Genomic DNA, 22,749 nt, shown 5'->3' with positions numbered 1-22,749 from the left:
GAAACCATATTTCCTTGAAAATGAGAATGGATTCAGTATACATCCATACAGAAGTAGCAAGAAATGTCATCTCAGCCATCTATATTTGTTCAATTAAATTGAGGTTACTACGTCCTTACTTGTACTATTGTATAACAATGAAAAGTTCTTCTTCATTCAGCAACCCACATCCAATTTGTAAGATTTACAGCGGCAGACGTTGTGCGCCATGTAATTAAATTCCATTCTAGTGCAGTAGATGGCAGTACACACCACAATATCGCAGTGACAAAAGATAAATATGTTGTCGTGTTAATGCAAATACTTAAGATATAGCTTGATCCAGAAATGATCAGAGCATAAATATATGAACGGAATAATGACAATTCAAAGAAGACGCATTTAGAAACATAATATTTGTAACACTGGGCCTCATTACACGGATGGCGGTAAGGATTTACCGGTACCGGTAAAATACCGGTACCGGTAAATCCTTACCGCCTTACTACGAGGTCCCTTTGCAGGTTGGGGGATTTAACGCCTGCTTTTTGCAGGCGTTAAAAACCAACCCGCAAAGGTACCCAGGGAGCTAATTACGGTACCGCAATTTGCGGTAACGTAATTAGCGCCTTCCCAATTCCCATTATGCCCTATGGGGCAAAAAGGGGAATGGGGAAGGGCAATGGTGGAAGGGGGAATTACCGGCCCGCCAACCTTGGAATGGGGCGGTAATTTCCCTTTCCGCCAAGGCGGTGCCGGTATTTTACCGGCATAAACCATGGCGCTAATAGCGCCATGGTTCTCCGCCATACTTCAAAATACATTCCCAAATGCATTCCCTTTATCACCTGTTCCAGGGACCTCTACCTCTAACCTTTTTAAGAGGAAAAAAGCCCCAAAAAGCGAAATAAACCCCAAACCCTATCACTCTTACTTATCGACCCCTTTCTAATCCCCCTTTCTTTTGATTTATGTGATGCCGCCCCAAAGAGGATAGGACTTAAGCATTTTGCACAAAAACATTTCAATTAAAGTGCTGGTGCCAAGGCGCATTTGCGGAGGCAGTTGTCAGGAACCCGCCCCAATAACTGAAAACTAGTTTCACTGGGCAGTTCTTTTTTTGCTCCAGAAGACTAGTTCCATTTTCACACAGCTTTGACCTTTCTTCTCACTTCTTTCTTTTGTTTAATTCTTAATTTTGCTGATGACAGCGACTTGTCTCTAACTCAGTGCTTTAAGTGGGATGCTAAATCGATGGGGGTGGGAGGTCTCTTGTTAAAGACCTCACCCCCTAATGAGTGCCCCCCTCACCTAAAGGGTGTTCTGGGGCGCACTGGCATTATTTCCTTTGGTACACCCTGCCCCTCCTTTTAAACAGAAGTAGGGTCTGGGCGCACCAAAGGTGCGACATCAGAGCACTCCAGCTCTCACATTCAAGGAACTGCGTGGTTCAATGGTTGCCTGTGGACCCCCGCAGGCAACCCTTAAATCACATGGCTCCTTGAGTGAAAGGGCTGCCTACTGCGTGTCTCTGTAAAGAAAGCATGCAGCATGAAGCTCTTTAACCACGCGGTTAAAGGGCTACTTGCTGTGTGATGACTTTGCAATTAAAGGGCTGGCTGCAGGTGTCAGTATTTCAGATTAGAAATAATAAGAGGCAAAACCTTTTCTTTTTTCCCAGTCTGAAGAAAGCCGCTGTGTCATGATTCAGGGCATATGTGTTAATTATACACAACTCTCGCTATTCTAGGAAGCCATGGATGAGGACCATTCTGCCTTCATTGTCCGTCACAGTCTGCCGTACTCGAAGGGGCAACAAGGGTGCAATCCATATGAGTACTCCTCTAGCGTACGCTGAGTAAGGTGAGCCTATCGTGCTGTCGCCCCATTTTTCAGCTAGAACATTTTGTTTCTCATGGGTCGGGTGTGTCTCCTGCAAGAGTGCTATGTCTACCTTATTACGACGTAAATATGACATAATCCTATTTCGTTTAATGTAATTGTTCAGGCCCCTGACATTCCAGGTGGCTCAAGGTCCCCAGCCATTTGTACCGTTTTTACTGCATATTGTTCGTCTAGCGCCCAGGTTTCGCTTACTTCGTGTGGTAGTGTCGGCTGGTTCCCACCCACCGCCCCCCAAACTTCCCTTAAGCCCCCAACAGTTGTCCAGAAATGTTCTCCATGCTCAGGCATCCCTGCTTCTCACCCCTGCACCGACTAACCTGTCCTTTGGTGCCGGTTGTGCGGTGGGCAGATAGGTAACCATTAGTATCCGATAAACCAGTAGTCTTGGGTGGAGGACGCTCCTCAACAACGTTTACTCCTCGTCCGGGAGTCTACGTTGTGTACGTTCCTGCAATACACATCAATGCTGAAATTGCTCTGAGGATTACTTGTATGAATCCCAACACCCTGGTGCCCACTTCTCGGTATTGCTAGTAGTAAGTCCCTGTTCCTTCGTTCATTTGTTCCTCGGCCTTCGATGGAAGTTTCTGTGTGTTCATCCACCTGTGCGCGTCCTCTGGGGTTTCAAAAAAACAACGCTAGGCCTTTTTGTATGACCTTCAGCTTTACCGGCTATAGCAACATGTATTTAAGATTGGGCTCCCGGAGTCTCTACTTGGTGGAGACAAAGTGCATTCTTATTTTCTGTACTTGGAGTGTGTAGTCCGGGTACGCCGTGATTTTTGATGATGCCCTATGTATTGTGCCTCCCATCCTGAAATGTTCCAGAATCTTTTCTCTATCTTTGAAGTTCAGGATCCTCGCAATGATGGGTTGCGGAGGCGCGGGGGGTGGTTTGCTGGTGAGGGATCTGTGCGCGTGCTCCACTGTAAAACCTTGTGTACGTTTCCCTGGACCAATCTCCTGCAACAGCAGATTTTCTTTGAAGTTCATGGGGTTCGTTCCTCCTTCTCCCTTCCGGAGGCCTATAATCCTGACGTTATCTTCTGCATCCTCCACTCTCATTTCCAGGTTTCTTATCTGCTGTTGCATTGTCACCAAGTCTCTCATGGAGTCTTTAAGGTTTGTCGTGTTCATCAGCACTTGCTTCTCCAGCGTCCCAGTCCTTTCGGAGAGTGCTCGCAACATCTTGTCTCAGTAGATGGACGTCAAGGCTAATGGCTTCCATCTTGCACTCCAGTGACGTTTTGAGGTCAGCTAACGCTGCCAGCACTTGTTGGTCATTATTTATTTTTTCCATCTTATCTGACTGTGCTGGCGCAGACGACGAGGCAGGTGCTGTCATATCCTTTGTCCTTGCGAATGAGTCAATTGTAGGTTGTTTTGATCTACGTTTAGACATTTTGGATGACATTGTCATGGATCTCGTGGCTATAGGTAACTATAAGCGGAGTTATCACTGTTTCATCGCCTGTGTTGCGACTGCTCAGGTTTATTGCCGTTTTGTACTGCAGGTGCTAAGTAGCTTACTGTGGCCTGCACTCTGTTCTTCGCGTGCAGTATCCTATCTTGATGTCTGAAGTGCGTAGTAGAGTGTTCACGCAGTTTCTTGTGGGCTGTCTGGTACATGTTAATTTCGGTCCCCCATTCCAGAAACTGCCTGTAACTGTATTTGTGCAGCCTTTTGACCTCCCCGGCCCTGGATTCAGGAGTGGGGGGACTTCGTGTCTCCATTTAGCCCCACTCAGCTGAGCTTGCAAGGGTCTGATATGGCCCCCACTGTCTTGTGCCACTATTTGTAATTATGAGCGTCTTGTTGGGAGGCTAGTTCGTTGTACAGGTTCACTTATTAGCTATCTCTTTGCTTCCGTGTCATCTCGCTTGTTTCATGGGCTACCGCCGCTTATTCTGCTGCAGCTGCACCTCTTGGTGTCAGTTCCCGTCTTCTCCGTCTGTTCTTCCTCACTTATTCCACTTAGCGGCTCCATCCTCCTGCCTCGTTGGACGTTGCTGGATTCTCTGTAAGCCGGAGCCTCACGGTCTGCACCTCGGTGCGTCCACAGCAGCTGTACCACCTGGGGCGAACACACAACCGGCGCCGTGCCATGTTGCTGCTGTTTTCCTTTCCTTCACCTTCCCACTGAGTTCTGGTCAGCGGTGTACGAAGCTGGAGCTCCCTGCCATCTTGATGTCGCTTAGGCGGCCGGGCTTGCCTTCTCCACGGGTTCGTACTAATCTCAGCCGCTGCACATTCCGCAGGTATGGGTCGGGTTACTAGGGCCGTAGTCTGTTGTTGCTGCATATGCACCGCTGGGCCATGGGATTCTTATTTATGTGTTTTTCGGCATTGATTTAGTCAGATCTTGGGAGAGCTTGTAAAAACACGTCCTCACAGCATGGCAGTTAGCCACACCCCCAGAGTTCACAGGGTTATCTCTAGGACCTGATTTGTGTGTTGCTATCAGCAATGAGCGCTTCCATGATTCTGGGATTTTATTTGTTTCCATGGCTTAATTAAAATACTTATGAAATATTATTGCCCAAATTCCCGGGTCCTCTTTGATGACCAGATTGGTCAAGCCGCCAGGGTCCCGGTGAACCTGTGCTCCTGAGGATTCTAATATGTCCCCCAATATCATCTATGGTATTCTCTTCCAGGTCATTGGCTCTGGGAAAATTCTGTTCCGAATCTAATGCAATGGAGTAGTTTGTTAACATATATTTTTCCCCATTTGCCTGCTGTGACATTATTAATTAGGGCAGTGTTCGCTCTATTCATGGTGCCATTTATCAGGGCCCAGATTTTTTGTGTGTCCCTGGAGGGCAGAATTTTTAACTTTTTTTTTGTTCTCTAGGTGTTTTTATGTTCCCTTATCCAGTGTCAATAGCTGTTCTTAAGCAGCCGTGGGTATTTTTGCTTGTCAACCCCAATGAGGGTCTTACGTTTAAGTGTATTATTCACTTCCTTTTTGTACAATCTTTTCCTTTCTGCTATCCTGTTATCATAGGTATCTGTAATGGGGGATAATAACTTTTTCTTCCCTCTAGGCCCCCAATTATCTCGAATCACCTCAATTCTATTGTCAGTGTCCAAAATTGGGCCTAGTATCAACTCGTGGTGGTTTACCAGGACTGCTCCTATTTCCCAATTAAGGTCTGTATGTTTTGTTTTGTCCAATACAAGCGAATACCCTGTATGTTTGTATGGAGAGAACCCTCCATACAAATTTCCAGAGGAGTCGCGTGGAGTTTAATAGTTATTTTAATTAGAGCATGGTTACTATACTCAGAAGGACACACAGTCATTTCAACAATTCGGTCCAGTTAGAGATATTTACTAACATATAATTTAGGGTTGCCTTTTTCAAGCTCACCCACCACGTGGGTAAGTGAGATGTGGTACCTAAAGCACGACCATTAATCATGACCATCCTGTGGGCTGCCATGAAATGTATCAACTGTAGCCCTAGGTTATCACCCTTAGTATAAGGAAGGGAGGCCTCCCTTATACCTGTGATTTCAGTTGCATAATATTCGTTGTCATACTTAAGCCCACAGCATTAAAATCCCCTCCTATTATGATAAACAATTTCTTATTTTCACCTTCAAAGTTCAACAATAGGTTAACTATTTCTCTCAATCTACTTTCTAAGCATGTCCCTCCGGGAGGTTGCATACATTTATAATGATTAGTTCCTCTCTCTTTTATGGTAGTCAAGGCCGCTATAATACATGCACTGTGATGGAATAGTTGGATCTTCTCACTTCTGTTCTTTATAGCCATTACCATGCCTGCCTTTGGATTTTTAAATCCAGGCATTCTTCTGCAGTCGATACGTTCATTTCCTCCCTTTTATACATATCCAATCCCATTATAAGGAACATTACAGCATGCATTAATATCAAATCTAGGATAGGATACTCCTGTCCTTTGTGGTAATCATGTGTAGTTCTGGTACCAAGTGTAGTTGGGATAGGATGGTCTGTCTGTTGATGGCCCCTGCTTCTTCTGGATCAAAAACGTTTTATTCTACAATGGTGTACTTTTAATCTTTTCCCTGCCATCTTTGATGTGAACAGAAGATTCCCTGTGGCAGCTCTTCTCCGCAGATCTTACATTTTGCAATAGATCATAATGAGATCTTTCCGTAGAGGTTCCAATAGTTGCAGTGGGAGGCTTTGATCGATTGTTTTGCTGTTTAAGAGCTTAGATATTCATCCTTTCCTGAACTTACACCATTTGGGACTAAGATAAAAGCTTGCTTTCCTCTTCCATTTCCATCTCAAAACTGACCTCTGTAGCAGCGGGGCTATTTACTCTGATGGATTGATCTTCCCCCTTTTGTGCTGGTTGATCTTTCATTTTCTGTTGCATTAGCCATCCATCCAGGTTGTTCTTACTTTTAAGCACATTTCTTTTGTTGCTTGTGATCTCTTTCCCTCTTCCTTTTCTCCCCACTACAGTATAATTGCCAATTTCAGTATTACCTCAATCAATTGCCATTGGTAGAGTATCCAAAGGTTGACCATCTGGTTGTCATTTTGGCTGTTTGTTAGTTCTCTTTTTTTCACCCTTGCATACATTTTCTGTTTGCTCCTCCTCCCCACCAACAGAATCTTGCAAAAATGCCTGTGATGTTTCCTGGTTGCGTGGAGCTGGGTCGATCACTATCATCGGGGTGTCTTCCAGGATTATCTGTACGGGTCCATGTTCATGTTCTATAATTTCTGTATACTCCCTTATGTTCGCCAAATCAATGGGCTCAGATAGAGTTCACCTGGTGTATTTATTTCTTGTTTGATCGCTACTCTGTTTATCAAGGTTCTGGCCTTCCAGTAAGAACACTATCTCCTGCATTAAACATTCAATACCCGTCAGGACAACATATTGATCTTTCTGTATGTTTTGTGTGCCTGTGCAGATATCAGTCAGTATTTTCCGCCTATCTCATGTTCCGTCAATGGCGCTTCTATTTGTTGCTGACTTTCATGTGGGGGAATCGTCTCTGTGTTACTCAGTTCATGCTCAAATGGAGAAAATGGCCGCAATGAAGGGCTTTGGCTCAGATTCTCATACGACTTGGAAAAAGCACACAGATCCATATCTAGGCAATTAGAGTGTATTGGGGATGCTGATATTAGTGTTCTGTAATGCTCTTTGCATCACATTACCTTTTTGTAAAGTTAGACACAGGAAAAGGGAGTTATTATCAACCACGGATGTGACCGTAATATTAGTCACTTTTTCTTGTTCCCGCCTCCATATTAAGTGTGTTGTTAACTGCTGTATTTGCCCCAATATTATTCAGTAGTACTTTGTTTGATTTTTAAAAGGCTGTCATTTTCCCCTTGGTGGCGCCTTTGATATTTGTATCGTGCACCAATCCCTCAGACTGTTTAGGGCCCAGTCGGCTTCTTAAATGTAATGCCATAAATCGCGGATACAAGTTGCTTGGGCAATTATAGCTTCACAAAAGAGAAACAACTCTTAGTGCTTACCGGCTTGCGTTCGCTTCTGAGGCTCTGGTACATGAGGCAAGCTGAGTGCTATTGCTGTCCGTACATGATTACAAGGTTGCAAAGCCAATGTGTAGTAGCAGTGCTCACAAACATTTGCAGAGGCTAAGCCAGCTGAGCAGTTCATATGCCAAGTTCAGACACTGAGTCTGTCATGAAGAAGAAGCCACAAGCAAGCGATGAAAGATCTGCAAAAACAGGAGGAAGAAGGAATGAGAGGGGAGAGCGGAGGAACCTGGATGAGAGCTGTTGCTGAACAGCAACGAAGTGAGTGAGAAACCCATATAACTTACCTAGCTGTAACAGTGACTGTGGAGACTGACCAGAGCGGAAAAGCATCCTGCTTGCTAAACCAAGAGAGAATCTGAGTATGGGCTTAAGTGAGAACAAGCTAACGCATTCATGCGCAACATGGTTCCCTAAATAATTAGGGAGTGAGAGAGACAACTGCAATTAATATTACAATCTGGGTAAGTGAGAAATAATTTCCGAGGCCCAGTCCAAACAGAATGATAAATATAACATTGAAACAGGTTTGGAAATGTAGTCCCTGAACAGAGTGAATGCCAGTGAGAAGTGTTGATTGAATCTAAGCAACTGGGAAAGCAGAAACAAAACCCAACCCAAGATGTAAACAGAATATCAAGGCACAACTGGAGTCATGATAGGAACAGTAATTCCTTAACAAAGGCACAATAAAAAGAGCCTTGGTTACATATTAAGAACTGTAGAACGGGGAACAGTCTCCTAGATAAAGCCTGTTACGCATAATCTATATCAAAAGCAAAGTATAATCATCCAAATATGATGCATGCTGTATTCATCTGAAGAGACCTTGTCGTTGAAGCCAAGTCTTGTCAAAGTATGATGTTTGGGAAATAATGCCTTTGTTGTACAAAGAGGCATCGTCACAGAACCCAAGGCATATCAAGAAAGCAGCTTGATAATTCTGTTTGATGCTGGTTGGAATAGACATTCCATTGATCCAAATGATACGAACATTGAAGCCAAGCACAGGATAAGACCTTAACTGAGGAAACTTGAAATAGGTTTTCTTTTTTAAGCTTAAGACTCTATTGTCCATTAGATCTGTAATTTTTCTAGAACGAAGTGGAACAAATTAACCAGATGTATGTTGAGAAGGAAAGCCGTGGAGTTTGGTCAGGCTGTTACAGGTTAGGCCTTCGTAACTCTAGTGGTGAGGATACCTCTGCAAATCCCAAAACCATGACAGATAAGCATCAGATGTCACCTTTAGTCATATCAGAAAAACCTTAAAAATACATTGAATGAGCGATCCAGCTGTCTACCTCAGAGAAACTATGAAGGGCAGGTGAGTGAAATTACCCCTCAAATGACCATGGAAGAACTACAATTTAATAAAATTGAACAGAAAAAACACATATTTGAAACTCCAAATGATTGGTAATGTCAAGAAAATGTGCTGGAAAGGCAGAGTTGTAGGGACAACATATGCATGTCTGGCCTCAAAAATGCTTAGGGTGGAGTGTCCTAGACTTTTACCAGTGAGAGCTCCCAAAGCTACTGGATCTACCTCCTAATTCAATCCAAATAGCACACAGAGCTCTTGAACAAACCTAGACCTTTTATTAGTAAGCTAATGGGGGGGCACAGCACATTGTAATATCTTGAGAATTGCCATTGGGTGCCAAAGAACAGTAGAATTTCCATTTATCAGGACTTCATTAAGGTTGACATTTGAGGAGGCTCTAAATCATGCCAAAGAATAACCACCTGATGTACTTCATGAAATTCCCTCCTGTTTTAAAAGTGAAGTGTTGGGAGGAGATTAATGCATTCCAAGAACCAGAGTCTGCTCTGTCCGTTCTCTCCAGACGTGGATAATAATCTAGCCCTGTACTTGTTATCCTCTTGCCTTGGTTATTGTGATTTGTATTGTGGGTGTGAGCTGTTTACAATCAGTAGTTTTTGGACTAATTGGGAACAAGTGATTGTTAGCTCTGCTTTGAAATTGCTCCATTAAGTTATTTGCTGCTGTTATCATTGTCCCTTTGACAGCAATTACTTGTAGTGGCTCCGGTGCAAACTTTGAGTCTGTTTTCTTGTTCATGTTTTGTTGGACCCATACTTCATCTCCTACTTGAAACTCTTTTGTCTGAGCTCTCCTTCTTCCGTCTGTCTCAATTCTGGCTTTCTCCTTTCGTTCGGCATCCCTTCGAATGACCTCTCGATCTGGTTCAGGCTGGGTTATTGGGTTGTTGACAATTCTGGTTCTAACTTGGTATTTCATCATGAGTTCAGCTGGGGTTTTGTTGGTGGCCTCATGGGGTGTGTTCCGATAGTCCCTCAGCATTCGACATAACGCCTGGTGGGGATCGGAACCATCAATTTGTGCTCTTTGCATTGTCTTCCTGATTGGGGCCATGAACCTTTCTGCCATCCCGTTGGCTTGGGGCCAGTGTGGCGTGACTTTTGATGAGTAAACCCCATATGCCTTGCAAATATTCCAAACCCGTGTCCACTGAAAGGCAGACCATTGTCCGACTTTATTGTGTTCGGGATCCCCCATTCACTGATGACTTCGTCGAATGTGGCGGCTATGTGGGCGAAAGCTGTAGATTTCACTTTCTTTACGATGGGGAACCTGGAGTGTTCGTCAATGAAAAGCAGCAAATACTCGCCCGTTTTGAGTGGGCCATAGAAATCTACCGCAACTCGTTCCCTGGGGTGATCTGGGATTTTGGTCACTCTGAGCGGCACTGGGGGTTCTGATTTTGCGGTGCATTGACAGGCTGCACAGTTCTTCACCCACGGTCGACCATATCATCCATGAAGGGGAAGCAGACGTTGTCTTTTGATGTTGTCAGCACCCCTATGGCCTTCATGGGCTGTCTTGATGATGTCAGACCTGAGCGTTGCTGGTATAACTAGCCGGCATCCCCTTAGTAAGATAGTTTTGTCCTGGACGGCCAGTTCCGTGTGTATCTTGGCAAGCCTTTCAAGCTCATCTCTGCATGCACCAGCGTGTCCCTGAACTGCTCAGTGAAAGTCCTTCCACTTATTGTTCTCCGTCAGACTTATGGCTAAGGACATGGAAGGATCTGCTGCCGAAGCAGAGGCAATGGTTTCAATGGAAATGGCTGGGGGTAGTGCGTTGGCTGTTAAGTAACTTATGTATTCAGTGTCACCGGGCCTAAGGACTGGTCTGCCGGTCGGATGTCTGGACAAATAGTCAGCGGGGTTGTTCTCGGGCCCTGGTCCATGAATGATCTCGAAATCATATTCCTGTAGGCGAATGCCCGATCGTTCAATTCTGGGGGGCATTTTCGTTCTCGGGTTCCCAAAGAGGGACAGCAGCGCCTGATGGTCCGTGATGAGTGTGAATTCTTTTCCAATTACGAAGTTGTGAAAATTTTCACAGGCCCAGACGGCTGCCAAGCTTTTTTTCTCCGCCTGGGAGTACGCCGATTCAGTGGGAGCCAGGGCTCTGCTGGCGTAAGCTACTATATGCCTCGGGTAGGTATCAGGGCCACTGGTTTGTTCAAAGATGGCCCTTAGACCCACCTGGCTGGCATCCACAACAATTTCAGTGTGCCAGTCGGGATCAAAGTAGGTGAGTTTCCGGGGTTCAGCAAGGGCTTGTTTGATGGTGTCAAATGCACCTTGGCATTCATCTGTCCAGGCGAACGGAACTTCTTTTTGTAACAGGTGTCTTAGGGGTTCAGCGATGGTGGCAAAGTGGGGCATGTAATGGGCGCAGTATCCGGCCATCCCCAGGAATGACCTTACGTCGGCAGTCTGTTCGGGTTTCTGCAGGTGGAAGATGGTGGAGACTTTGTCTGGATCGGGGGTCATCCCGTCAGCTGAGAAAATATGCTCAAAGAATTTGAGCTTGGACTTACTGAATCGACACTTCTCCAGGTTTAGGGTCAGTCCCGCGTCTAGTACGGCTGAGCAGGCGGTGCAGAGTGCTTTGTCATGTTCTTTGCGAGTCTTCCCAAATACGAGGATGTCATTGCTGTAATTCAAGGTCCCTTTTACCGGTCTGATGATCTGCCTGATGGTTTCATGAAAGATTTCAGCTGCTGGCGAGACACCAAAGTTCAGTCGTTTATAACGAAATAGTCCATCATGAGATGCAAAAGTGGTGATCGTTCGCGAATCGGGATGCAGTACCAACTGGTGGGACCCTTGGTTTAGATCTAGTTTTGAAAAGAGAACACCTTTGTTCAGTTGAACGATCATGGCCTCGATCTTGGGTCCTGGATGGCGTTCCCTTTGGATGGCTGTGTTGTCCACCCTCATGTCAAGACATAGTCACAGGCGACCACTTTTCTTTGGGACAATCACAAGTGGAGAGACTCATGGTGTTGGCCCAGAGGCCGGTTCAATGATGACATCCCGTAGGAGTTGATTGAGTTCATTTGATACCGCCGCTTGGAGGTGGAATCCAACTCTTCCCGGGTGTTGTGGAGCTGGGCGGACTGCCGGGTCAATGTGTAGCTTGAATGGTGGACCCTTCATCTTGCCCAGGCCTTGGCATAGACGTGGAAATTCCTCCAGGATGTCGTCCTTCGTGATGGTTGGGCCCATGGGTGGTGTATGATCCACGTTGTAGATGCATCCTTGGGTTTTGCATCCAGGTGCTGTTGAGCTGATGGTGTCGCCTTCCTGTACATGCAAGTTGATTAGGCCTTAGCAGATGGCCGTTTTGTAGCTCAGCAAGCATCCCCCTTTACTCAGGCTCCTTATTACGTGTATTATGGTGGTAGTTGACTTGTCACCATGGATGAGCTGTCTCTTGAATGACTCTTGAATGACCCGACACTGTGTAGAGGGGTGTCACCACCCCATTGGAATATCCTGGAGGGTGTCTGCATTATTAAGGGTTTGTTCTGAAGTTGTTGAAATTCCTTTTCCCCCATAATGTTTACTGCGACCCCTGAGTCAATGAGGAAGCAGAATCGTTTGTCACAGATGTCTGCCGGTATCCTTGGTGCTTCTCGTGCCTCAGCCTCATCCATGATGAGGTTCACAGATTCGTCTTGTGCGTACAGGTCACAGTGATCACTCTCATAGTCTTGGCCAACTTGTGACATGGCGTGGTAGCTTGGTCATGATGGAAGTGGATTGTCATATTCATCGCAAATCCGTGGGCTTAGCTCTTGTCGCTCGTATTCTTGGGGTTCGTCCTCAGGATAGAGTTCTTCCACCACTCTCACATATCTCCTTGGTACTTGTTTGTATGGGCGTACCTGGTATGATTGACTTGGAGGTGTGCTTTGGAATGATCTGTACTGCGGTGACGAGGTTGTTTGTGGCATGGGAAAAGGTATACCTTCTCTGCAGACAGATTGGAAGTGGCCTTCCCTGCCACAATTTCTGCACTTTTGGGTGAGTGCAGGGCATGATCCGGCATGTGAAAAAGCCATCCCGCACCTGTAGCACTGCCTTTGCATTCGTGGGGTCAATGCATAATTTGATCCACTAGTCCTTTCGCCCACTCTGGCGCTACCTGTGTGAACTGCTGCTATCACATCACTTCTCTCTTGCTTGAGTGTTGTCGTGCTGGTCATCTGTGTAGCTTGCTTATCGACTCTTTCCAGGATTCTGGCCATAACTTCTTCAATGGTGACGGGCTTCTTGAGAAGCTGCTTTTTCAATGTGGGCGAGAGACACCCTTCTATTACCCTTAGACAAATGGCCTGCTCTAGGGAAAATGCGTGGAATTGGCAGTGTGCCCCTTTGATTTGGAGTCTAGTGATGAATTCATCCACAGTTTTGTCAATGCGTTGGGTGCATTGATTAAACATATACCTTTCATAGTCCCTGTTGAGTTCTATGACCAGTCTTTTGTAAAGGGCTGTTATTAAAGCTGCGAAGTCAGTGTGTTCTACTGGTGGGATGGTTTTGATTAATGTTTTTATTTCGGGGCCAGCCGTGTTGATGAACATGCTGCGTAGGAGTGGGGAGGTCACCTTGCCTGCAGCTGCTATAAAGTTGTTGAAGTCTTCAAGTCATTCGACCCACCGTGGGTCTGTCTGCCTGTGGGTTCATGGAAAAAGGTGGGGGCATGTGCCATGCCGTCACCTGTCGACTGAGTTACTGGTGCAGGGTGCTGTGGGGCTTGCCCGGCACGATCAGGGGACATGCTCATGGTAGGTAAGTCAAGGGTGGTATTGAGACGTTATTTAGGCGGGTGTCCTTGCTCTGGGTCAGGGTCCTTATACAGCCTATGATTGCACACCTAATACGTTGGTACACATTGAAGTTGGTGGGAGAAAATCTCTTGGAGCATGCAAAGTGGCTCCAGGCCTCCCCGTGTGCTTGGCGTGGCGAAACAAGGTGTGGGCCCCTTGGGGAATGAACACACCCACCTGGGAATTGTTGATAGTTGTGCATGGCGCTCCTGTCACTGTTGGCTGGGTGTTGAGTTGCACCTTCAGGGTGACTCATGCAGTTGGTGCCTTGCCGTTGGGGAAAACATGTGGTCTTTCCCATGCTGTGAGGGCCGTGTCTGCAGTCTTTAATAGGTATTCAGAGCAGTGGGGGCGTGGTTCCATCCTTGTTCGGGCCCTCCTGTTCTAGGAAGTAGCGGGATCACTAGATTCCTCTTCGGAGGAGCCAGGAGCTGGCCACATGCGTCGAGCCGACATAGCAGGACAGCAGGGTTGCTGGAGAGCTGGATGGATGCGACCGTCGTGCCCAGCGCTAGGCGCCCGGTGGGTTCCCCGGCGGAGGAAAGGAAACACGCAGCGGGATCGCTCGCGTGGGGGAGCGCAACCTTTGTATTCTGGGATCACTGGCACAGGAGAAGGAGCACGCAGCAGGATTGCTTGCATGGAAAGCGCGGCCGGACGGTCCGGGGCTTGGCACCCAGTGGGATCACTGGTGCGATCAAAGGAACACGCAGCAGGATTGCTGGCGTGTGGAGCAGGAGGACACTGGTGTGCCAGAAAAGCCTCGTCACCAGTTGTTGGACCTTCAGGTCCTGTGGAAATAAAGGCAACAAACCAGTTCAGGAATACACATCCAGTTTTATTCACGTACATCAGGAAACTGAAACTCCTTCCTACTCCTCCCTTCAACTCACCTTTCTCTCCACGTCACATCCTCCCGTGACACTCTATCAGGAGGACTGTCTTAAAGAGACAGTCCCCGCAGCAGTTACATGGCTTACAATGTCCCTGGCCTCCTGGTGCAGTTCATATTTTAAGCATGATTTCATTTGCATTCGGGTAAGGTGATTGGGCTCCTGCAGCCTGGCCGGTTAAGTGGATGCCTCCTTCCCGTGTAGTGATGACGCGCACTTAGGGGTGGATTTTTCACAGTGAACCTTAAGTTTCACACCGCCGCTGCAGCACCACCCCGGGACTATTTGACGCAAGGTCAGAGGGTGAATCGCACAGTCAAGATGCCCACGACATAACAGTGCACTGAGACACAACATTGAGGACACAGGAAAGGGGGCAGAGGGTGCACCCGGCTTGCTCGTGCATTAGGGTGCAGTGCTTCCTGGCAGCGCAGGCATCTGGGGCTTTAGGACGATGGTGGCACGAGGGAATACCACGTTTTAACAGAGAAGAGTAGTAGTTGGAAGTGTGTCGACCCCGTCTTGGGGAGTGTGCGGAATACCAGTTTGGGGACAGGGTATACATGGTGACATTTTGCACCTTCTTGGGTGTCTCCTTTTCCCATTCACTGTGAGGCAATCATGCTCTTACTCGATCATTTGTTTGTTATGAGTATACATCTCTTTTGCTCTAGTGGACACATATTATTGAAAGTATCCCACCACTGCTGAGCAGATTTCTGTGGCAAGTGGTGTCTACCGGCTGGCACACAGAAGTTTGCTACTAGCAGGTGCTAATAGGTTGGTGGAGTTGGAGCAGGTCGCCTGAGGTAGCAGTAGTGAGATTTTCAGTGCAGTTATGTATTAGCACTGGTACTTCAAAGCACTACTAGGCCCAGTTGCTGCATTAGGGACTGCAAGGGAGGTGGGACATGCAGCAGAGGTGCTGCCTGATTCCTTGGGCTACCGTAGCAATTTTAGCATAGAACGACTTGTACTTCATATCTCTTAAGACCATACGTTGGTCATAGGGGATAATTCACTTCATCTCCAACAGCGGCATACAGTGCTGCTATGGTGGTTTAATCGGAATAGCGGAGGATTCTTGTGAATGTCTCCTTACTATTCCTTACAGCATAGGTTAAGGAAGGTGGCTGTTTAGATATAGTTATAGCAGGTGTTGCAGCAGTGTTTGGCAGAGGAGAGTGTTCTTATGGTAGATGTACACCAGATGGTGGATCGCCTTCGAGAAGTCTCAGTTGCTGTATGGCGGGCTCGAGTAGAATGTTTATTTGAATATGACCTAAGTAAATATATTCATCAGATATATTGAATGGTCCCTCATGATTGTGTCTGTTCTCCCCCAAGCTCAACGTGTGTGCTTCCCGGAGGTGCATGAGCCTATACTACTTCAGTCACTTTGTACCCAAAGGGTTTAAACTGTGATGTTTGGGAGAGGAGGTGTGTTTGACCATGAGAAATTGTTCCTGCTTGCCCATGTGAAGAGGTGATTTGGGTTGGATGTGCTGGGCGGATGGTTCTGCGCAATCCTGGGGAGCAAGGTTATGTTTCTGGAGTCAAGGCTGTGGACTGTTGAAAGATGTCTCTGGGGACTTGAAACCTTGGCAGATATGAGGACAGTAGCTGGCGGTAGGGGGTTACAAGGTTTGAATATGCATTAAGCGCTTCATTATTCATTATGTGCTCTGTTGAAACAGCCACCATCCAGGTGGATATCGACCTTCAAATTGTCGATTAAAGGAGACCTGCCCCTGTTAGTCCTCCTTAACCGCTCAGCAGCGTTCAACAGTATCCTGTCAAGATGGGCTCCCTCAGGTCTGAACACCACCCTGTCACCTGTGGAATCCCTCAGGGTTCCATTTGCTCCCCGATCATCTTTAACCTTCACTGTACAGCCGGGCTCACTCCTAGATGGCCCACATCTTGATACGCAGTACGAAGATGATATGCAGTGTACCTAAAGGTCAAGGGACCACAAGATATCACTCACCTTTGCTCATGCTTTCAAACCATTCAAATGTTGTGATGCCTGCTTAAAACCGAATTCATACTTTAGGGCCACTCAAAGGTGACTACATGAAATGCGCTTGGACGTGTTCAACCCTCAGTCACCCAATTAGAGAAATCTGTAAGATTAATTGCGGATAGCAATCTATCCTTACTACCATAAATCTTGAAAAAGTCTTGAATGGCTTGGAGAGATCCAATAGGATCTCTCTACTCCGCAAGATCAAGTCCTCCCAACCCAGAACAGCTGAGCTGTGATGCAGGCCCTAGTGATATCCATATAGACGAGAATAACCCCCTCCTTGCAGGGCTCCCGTCTGCTCACCTGGCCCCCCTAAAAGCGGCTCATTGCGCTGCAGCTCGCCTCATGACCTGCTCTAGGAAATGTATATGATCACATCACTCTACCTCTTGTGCAAATTACACTAACTCCCCAATGATCTGGACATATGATCTGGTTCAAAATTGCATGCCTCGCCTACAACGTAACAACTGACAGTAAGCTGTCCTATCTTATGGCCAAACTATAAACATTGGATGTTGCACAGTGATCTACCAATTAGACCATCCCCACACGGGAGACTAGACTCATTTGCAGGGAGAAAACTAGGAAACAGTCCTTCTCCTGTTACACTACAGCCCTCTGGAACTCATACCAGTCGCAATCTGGATGCTCCAAGTCTGCTTCAGCTCAGGAAAGAACTGAAGACCTGGCTCTTCTAACAGCAGCTTGGTGTAACCTAGATTCCAGCTTTCTAGTCTATCCCCCCTTCTGTATATTGTAGTGTGATCATTATTGCTAATGTTTAATTGATGACTTGTTAAATTCTCGCTACTAATGATTTGTTCTATGTCCTGTATGATGCTCAATAGCTCCTGAGCTAGGTTTGCTCTCTAAAAATATATCATAATAATCTATAATAATATTCTTCTTTTTTCTGTCTTTTCTGTTCCCCCTGCTGTCAACCCATCTGACTCTCCTTGGATACGCTGGGTGTGGTTGTGGTGGTTGCATGTGCTTTCCTGGTTCAAGACTGGGATCTGGAGTTACTGTGTGCTGCAAAAGTCCGAGCCTCGAGAGTGTGTCACTAATATTTCATTTCAGAACCTGCTCTGGCTAATCTGTGTCTTGCATTTTTCTCCTAGAATATAAATGGTTTTAATAGCCCAATAGGAAGGGGAAATGTGCTGTCATTTTCATAAGATGAGAACTTTGCCCCACAGTTAAGGGTTGTGCCAGTTACTGTCTAAGAGCTCAACCATAAGATATTAAGGGGATAGAAAGATGTGGTGGGCAGAATAGTAATAACAAAAGTGAACATTATGAATATTAAATAAATATTTAGGGCCTCTTCACAAGTTGGGCGGAGTGGTAAAAATGCAGCAATATCGCTATTACCCTGCTTTATCGCTACGCCCAACTATGAGTTGATGCTATTAGCGCTGCGGTAATAGCGCCGAAAAGGCCCCATTTGTTCCAATGGACCCAATATGAATGGGGACTTACCGCCCCACCACAACTTGGGATTCGGCGCTAATAGCACCGGACCAATTTGCGGTAACGCTATTTGCAGTGGTGGGTATCCCCACAGATTTGCCGCTGGGATACCACCTACTTGTGATGATGCCCTAAATGTGTCATGGTGAAGACCATGCCTTCTTTAACAATCTAACACAAGTCATTCTTGATATGGAATCTTATAATAGCATAAGTGGTGACCTGAGTGTGCCCCCTGGGTCCCATCTTAAAAATATTTCTGAGGCTTGTGGATCTACTTAGAATCACATGCTGTGCATATAGTCCGACATCTAGTGGAAGTCACAGAGTATTGCATCTTATTTTCGAAGTTAAAAAAGGGATGTCGACTTCACTTGATTTTAACACTATCCCTAATGTGACGTGTACTGTGCCCATGTGTCTTCACGCGTCGAGGTCCCTCAGATTCTTTCATTCCACCTTACTAGTCGGTCACATAAATGCATAGTTCGTAGCTTGCTACGTGGTTATATTGCTTAGTATCTCTTTATTTTGATAATAAGTATCGCTTCTTCAACGTTTGCTTTCAACAAAGATGGATTACCACCTGAAGACTTCAACGACTGAACTTTCGACAACAGATGGTGGTTTCCTTCAGGCTTCGGCCTTCGCAGTAGGGAGAGAGGGGGTTTCTAACATTCTACCGATAATTAGAGAATATCTTTTCTCTGTGTCCACGTGGAGCTCATAGAACTCCTCATCTTCATCATGCACTCCATTTTCTTCAAGGCTCTTGTCCATGTCAATTTTTGTGTCTGTGTACTTCCAAGTATAACAGGCATCATGGGAATTGTAGGGCAAGTAACGCTGCAGACTCTCTGTAATGTTCTCCTCGTTACACACCTCCAACACTTGTTGCTGTGAAGTCATTGTGTTGATAATTCAGATGAACCTGGTCTTTGTGGACAATATGCCAGTCTCATACGAACTGTCCTTCCACCATGGCCGGCCAAAGCTGTTGTCCTAGTTTGTGCATGAGAGTGGGGGTGGGATGTGGATACCATACCTGTACCTGTACTTTAATGATGATTTGACTGGGTTTTAGATATATAGCTTCAACATGGGCTATAAACTATAAGTTGTTGTCAATTACTTATTACGCCTGTATGTCTTCTAGTGGGTTCATAATACACATTCTCCACTTAACAAGGCACCTGGAGGCTTATCCTGTTATGTGATATGGAGTTTAGGTGCAACCTCATTACATGGACTTTCTTTACTGTTCATAGATCGCCAATGAGTGGGTTGATTTGATCCTTCTGACAGTTCTTCTAATTCAAATACTGAATGTGTCCATCCAATAGTGGCCTACATACACCGTTTAAATTTAGTCCTTCCTTTAACAGGACGTTCCCTTGGAGAGACACTCATAACGAGTGCAATAATTGTCTTTCTCAAGGCCACGACGAATGGCGTTGCAAGGCCTGCGAACTCTTTAAGCACAAAACTCTGAAAGACAGGCTCACTAAGAGTTTGGTGGTGTACGGGCGGTCCCCAAATCACCTTAACCCGAAGCAGGCCCCGCACTCAAGGAGCGAGTGCGCACAGGTACGTAAGGCAAGTGTATTGTACAATCATCAGGGGAGCAACTATGGAGTCAAACTAACCGAGGTCTCACTCAACCACATAAGTTGACACATATACAACTGTTAAAACACTCCCAATCATATTATTACAATCCACCCCCCACACATGATTGGACAACACATGTACAATGAAATCCCATCTTTCTCCAACTCTTCCATTCTCATTGGTCACTTGTTATCTTAACTACCAATAGATCATATTCATAGCACACCCCTTCTTGGGATTCGTCGGTGGTAGGTCATGACATCATCACACAGTTAATTATTTGTTGTACAAACATAATTCATTACTAGTAACAACTGGCCTGAGCCCTTTAAATTTGATTGTAATTGCACATAGTCTGCATGGATACTCCTTGCAAGATGAGAAAAGCTGGATAAACAGACTCTTTTTGAACTGCCGATAACCATCCCATCCACCCTGACTTACTGGCTCCATTGATACATTGTAATCTAAATAACTGACATGTCATCACACACAGCACATTTGAGAATACAATAGAATCTCCTGGGTTTCAATCAATTTATCCTTGAGCGTTACTTCCCCTGATATGTATTGATGGTCAAAACAAATAGCCAAAACCCTTCTGCATGCTCCCATATACTTAAAATTACATCTGCTTTCTGCGATACAACCTGGCCATAAAAACCATAACCGGTTTCTCTAGCTGAGCTGACCATCGGCTAAGGTCATAGTTAATTATTTACCCACCCTCTGGCCTCTGAATCTCTGCAAAACCAGTTTCTCAAAGTAAAACCCAGACGGTACGATGTCCATTCATTGCCGGTTTTTTTTTCGCAGCATTTTTTGCCGCAGATTTTTTACTGCAAAAACCCATCGAAAAATATGGGGTGGATGGGTAGAGGGATATAAGAATTTGCTGTGTTTGGGGACTAGATTCTAAATAGGTGGGAAGGGGAATTTGGGGGGGTAACAAAAAACAAACAAAAATTCGATGAGTTTTGCGGCAAAAAAATCTGCGGCAAAAAATTATGAAAAATAAAACCGGGCGATGGAGTGACATGGAACCAACCCAGACTGCTGTGTTTTAATCCATTTGTAAGAAAGGCCCCCTACATGCAGATTTTATAAATTCCATGTGAATGTATGTCCGTGTGCATGCATGTTTAACTGTCATATTTTCTTCACAGTGGGTTCTCTATGACTTACTTGCATGCGCATTATGAAAACTCCTTGTTGATCATGTTTTATATCGCATTTGGTGGTGTTGGCATTTGTCCTTTTACGCGCATGCAAAGCTAATATGTATTAATTTAACCAAAAAGTAACACTAAGTAACATATCCCATTCACATTTAACGACACTGGATTCATATGAAATTGCAATATCGCACCCAGTTTGCCGCACCCCCATTCATAAATATGGCATGGGCAACATGAACCCCTCTTTATCCTTGAGACCTTTCCCGACCACCCCAACATTCCCTGCTTTAGCTAATACTTCAACTAACAAATCATAATCATCTTATTGGGGTCAACCCTGCAATCAGCTTTCATACCGGTCGCAATATGGGCATACTCCTCCACTGAAAAAACCCATCTCGTCCCCCCACCATTTCCGCAGTCTACCCACTGCTCCACATAATCATCACAGCCTGGTGGAGGGCACAAAACAGCTTCAGTCTGAGTACCCATCTGAGATGAAATGGTAGTGATTCTAGCTTTGAACAGGGGCACAGTCATCATAGCTGCTGCTTTCAGTACCTGGGCAGAACAGCATCGTAAGAGCATTTGGCAGGAACCGAACATAATAAGAAAAAAGACTAAATTTGGTAGAACAATCTTCACAGTGAGGGTCATCCAAGACGGCACCCAAGAGAAAAGTGAATCTAACCACAAATCATTTGTAATTCCTGCCTCATTTTCCATGATCACTCTGAAATTAGACAAGGCAGCAATGGTTTGTGTCGAGGTCCCATTCTCAGAGTCATTGGGAGGCACAAATGTGCAGCATGTTCTCCCAATTTGGTCGAGGATGTAACGATTTTGTAAAGTCATAAGATTCGGGGCCCGTAGCTCCTCCTCGATGGCACTGAACGCGGACTCAGAGGAATTGCTAAACAGGTAAAAGTTCATATCTGGTCACCTGGAGCCATGGTTTGGATGCCATTAGAGAAGTGAAAAATGTCTCTGTATGACTAAACAGTCGGTACTGCTCAGGAAGGTCCATTAAGGCTTTTGATGATGCTGCTGAAAGGTAATTGGAACGCTTGATCCGTTGCAGTAGTTCCTGCTTCCTGTTATCTAATAAACTCATTGGGCCTCATTATAAGCTTGCAGGTCCAGAAACAACGGTACCAGTAAGCTTGCCAGTACCATTGTTTCCGGACCGGCAAACTACGAGGTCTGCGAGCGGGTGCCTTACAACCCGCCAGGTCTGACCTGGCGAGCGGACCAGCACCCGCTGGGGCTCAAATGGGAATGTGGACTAATAATTACTGGCACCCGGCAATGGGCAAATACCGGGTCTGCCGGGGCCAGAATGCCCCGGTAATTGCAGAGTGCTGGTAAAAAAACGACTCTGGCGGCAGCCGTGCCGGTATTTACCGGCACGGCTTTCGCCCAACTCGTAATGAGCCCCATTGATTTGCCCATATGCAATGATGAAGGGGACACAAGGGGCACGGGACAACAGGGGCAGAGATGTGACTTTGGCCGGTGGGCGAGCCAGGACCAAGTGTCCCTCAGGGATAATGAGGATTGGCACGTGGGGTGTGGAGAAACTGCACACACCTCGCCAAGCTGAAGGCAGCTGCCTGTAGGCCTATAATCCACACATCCCAAAAATGGCAACAAGGCAGCTGTTCCTCCAACCATACTAACTGTACCCTCAAGGTAGTGCAATGCCCTAGATGCCGGTGGTGAGACGCCTATCTAGGGTGAGGGGACAGAGAGAGGCTGACCCTATTGCTCAATCACAGTGAGACAAATTGTTTCAAAAGAAAAACAGACAATTCACGTTGTGTCCAATGTATAAGGTTCTAACAGGAGCCTCGATTATTTTAATTGTCCTGCTTCTTCAAATCCCAAATCCCAAAATGTGTAATTTGTTCTGAAATGCTTTGAGAATGCTTGTGCGACGTCCGTTGATGTCCGTTGTAACTCCCTGTTTTAGATAATTG

General features: G+C 45.8%; 1 protein-coding gene across 4 annotated transcripts in view; it reads left to right on the top strand.

The window, feature by feature from the left end:
* Positions 1–22,749, top strand: part of POLR3GL (RNA polymerase III subunit GL) — a 304,240-nt gene that overhangs the window by 218,024 nt on the left and 63,467 nt on the right. The window contains exon 8 of one of the 4 annotated variants that reach the window (XM_069652604.1): positions 1,730–1,842. The exons of the other annotated variants lie outside the window; for them this stretch is intronic. Within the exon in view, the coding sequence (XP_069508705.1) occupies positions 1,730–1,837 (108 nt within the window). The 3' untranslated portion in view covers positions 1,838–1,842. The remainder of the gene's footprint in view (positions 1–1,729; positions 1,843–22,749) is intronic. 4 annotated transcript variants of the gene reach the window in all.

This window comes from Ambystoma mexicanum, chromosome 1p (genome assembly GCF_040938575.1).
Source record: "Ambystoma mexicanum isolate Mex_15411 chromosome 1p, UKY_AmexF1_1, whole genome shotgun sequence".
Taxonomy (NCBI): Eukaryota; Metazoa; Chordata; class Amphibia; order Caudata; family Ambystomatidae; genus Ambystoma; species Ambystoma mexicanum.
This window is presented reverse-complemented; position numbering and strand designations above follow the sequence as displayed.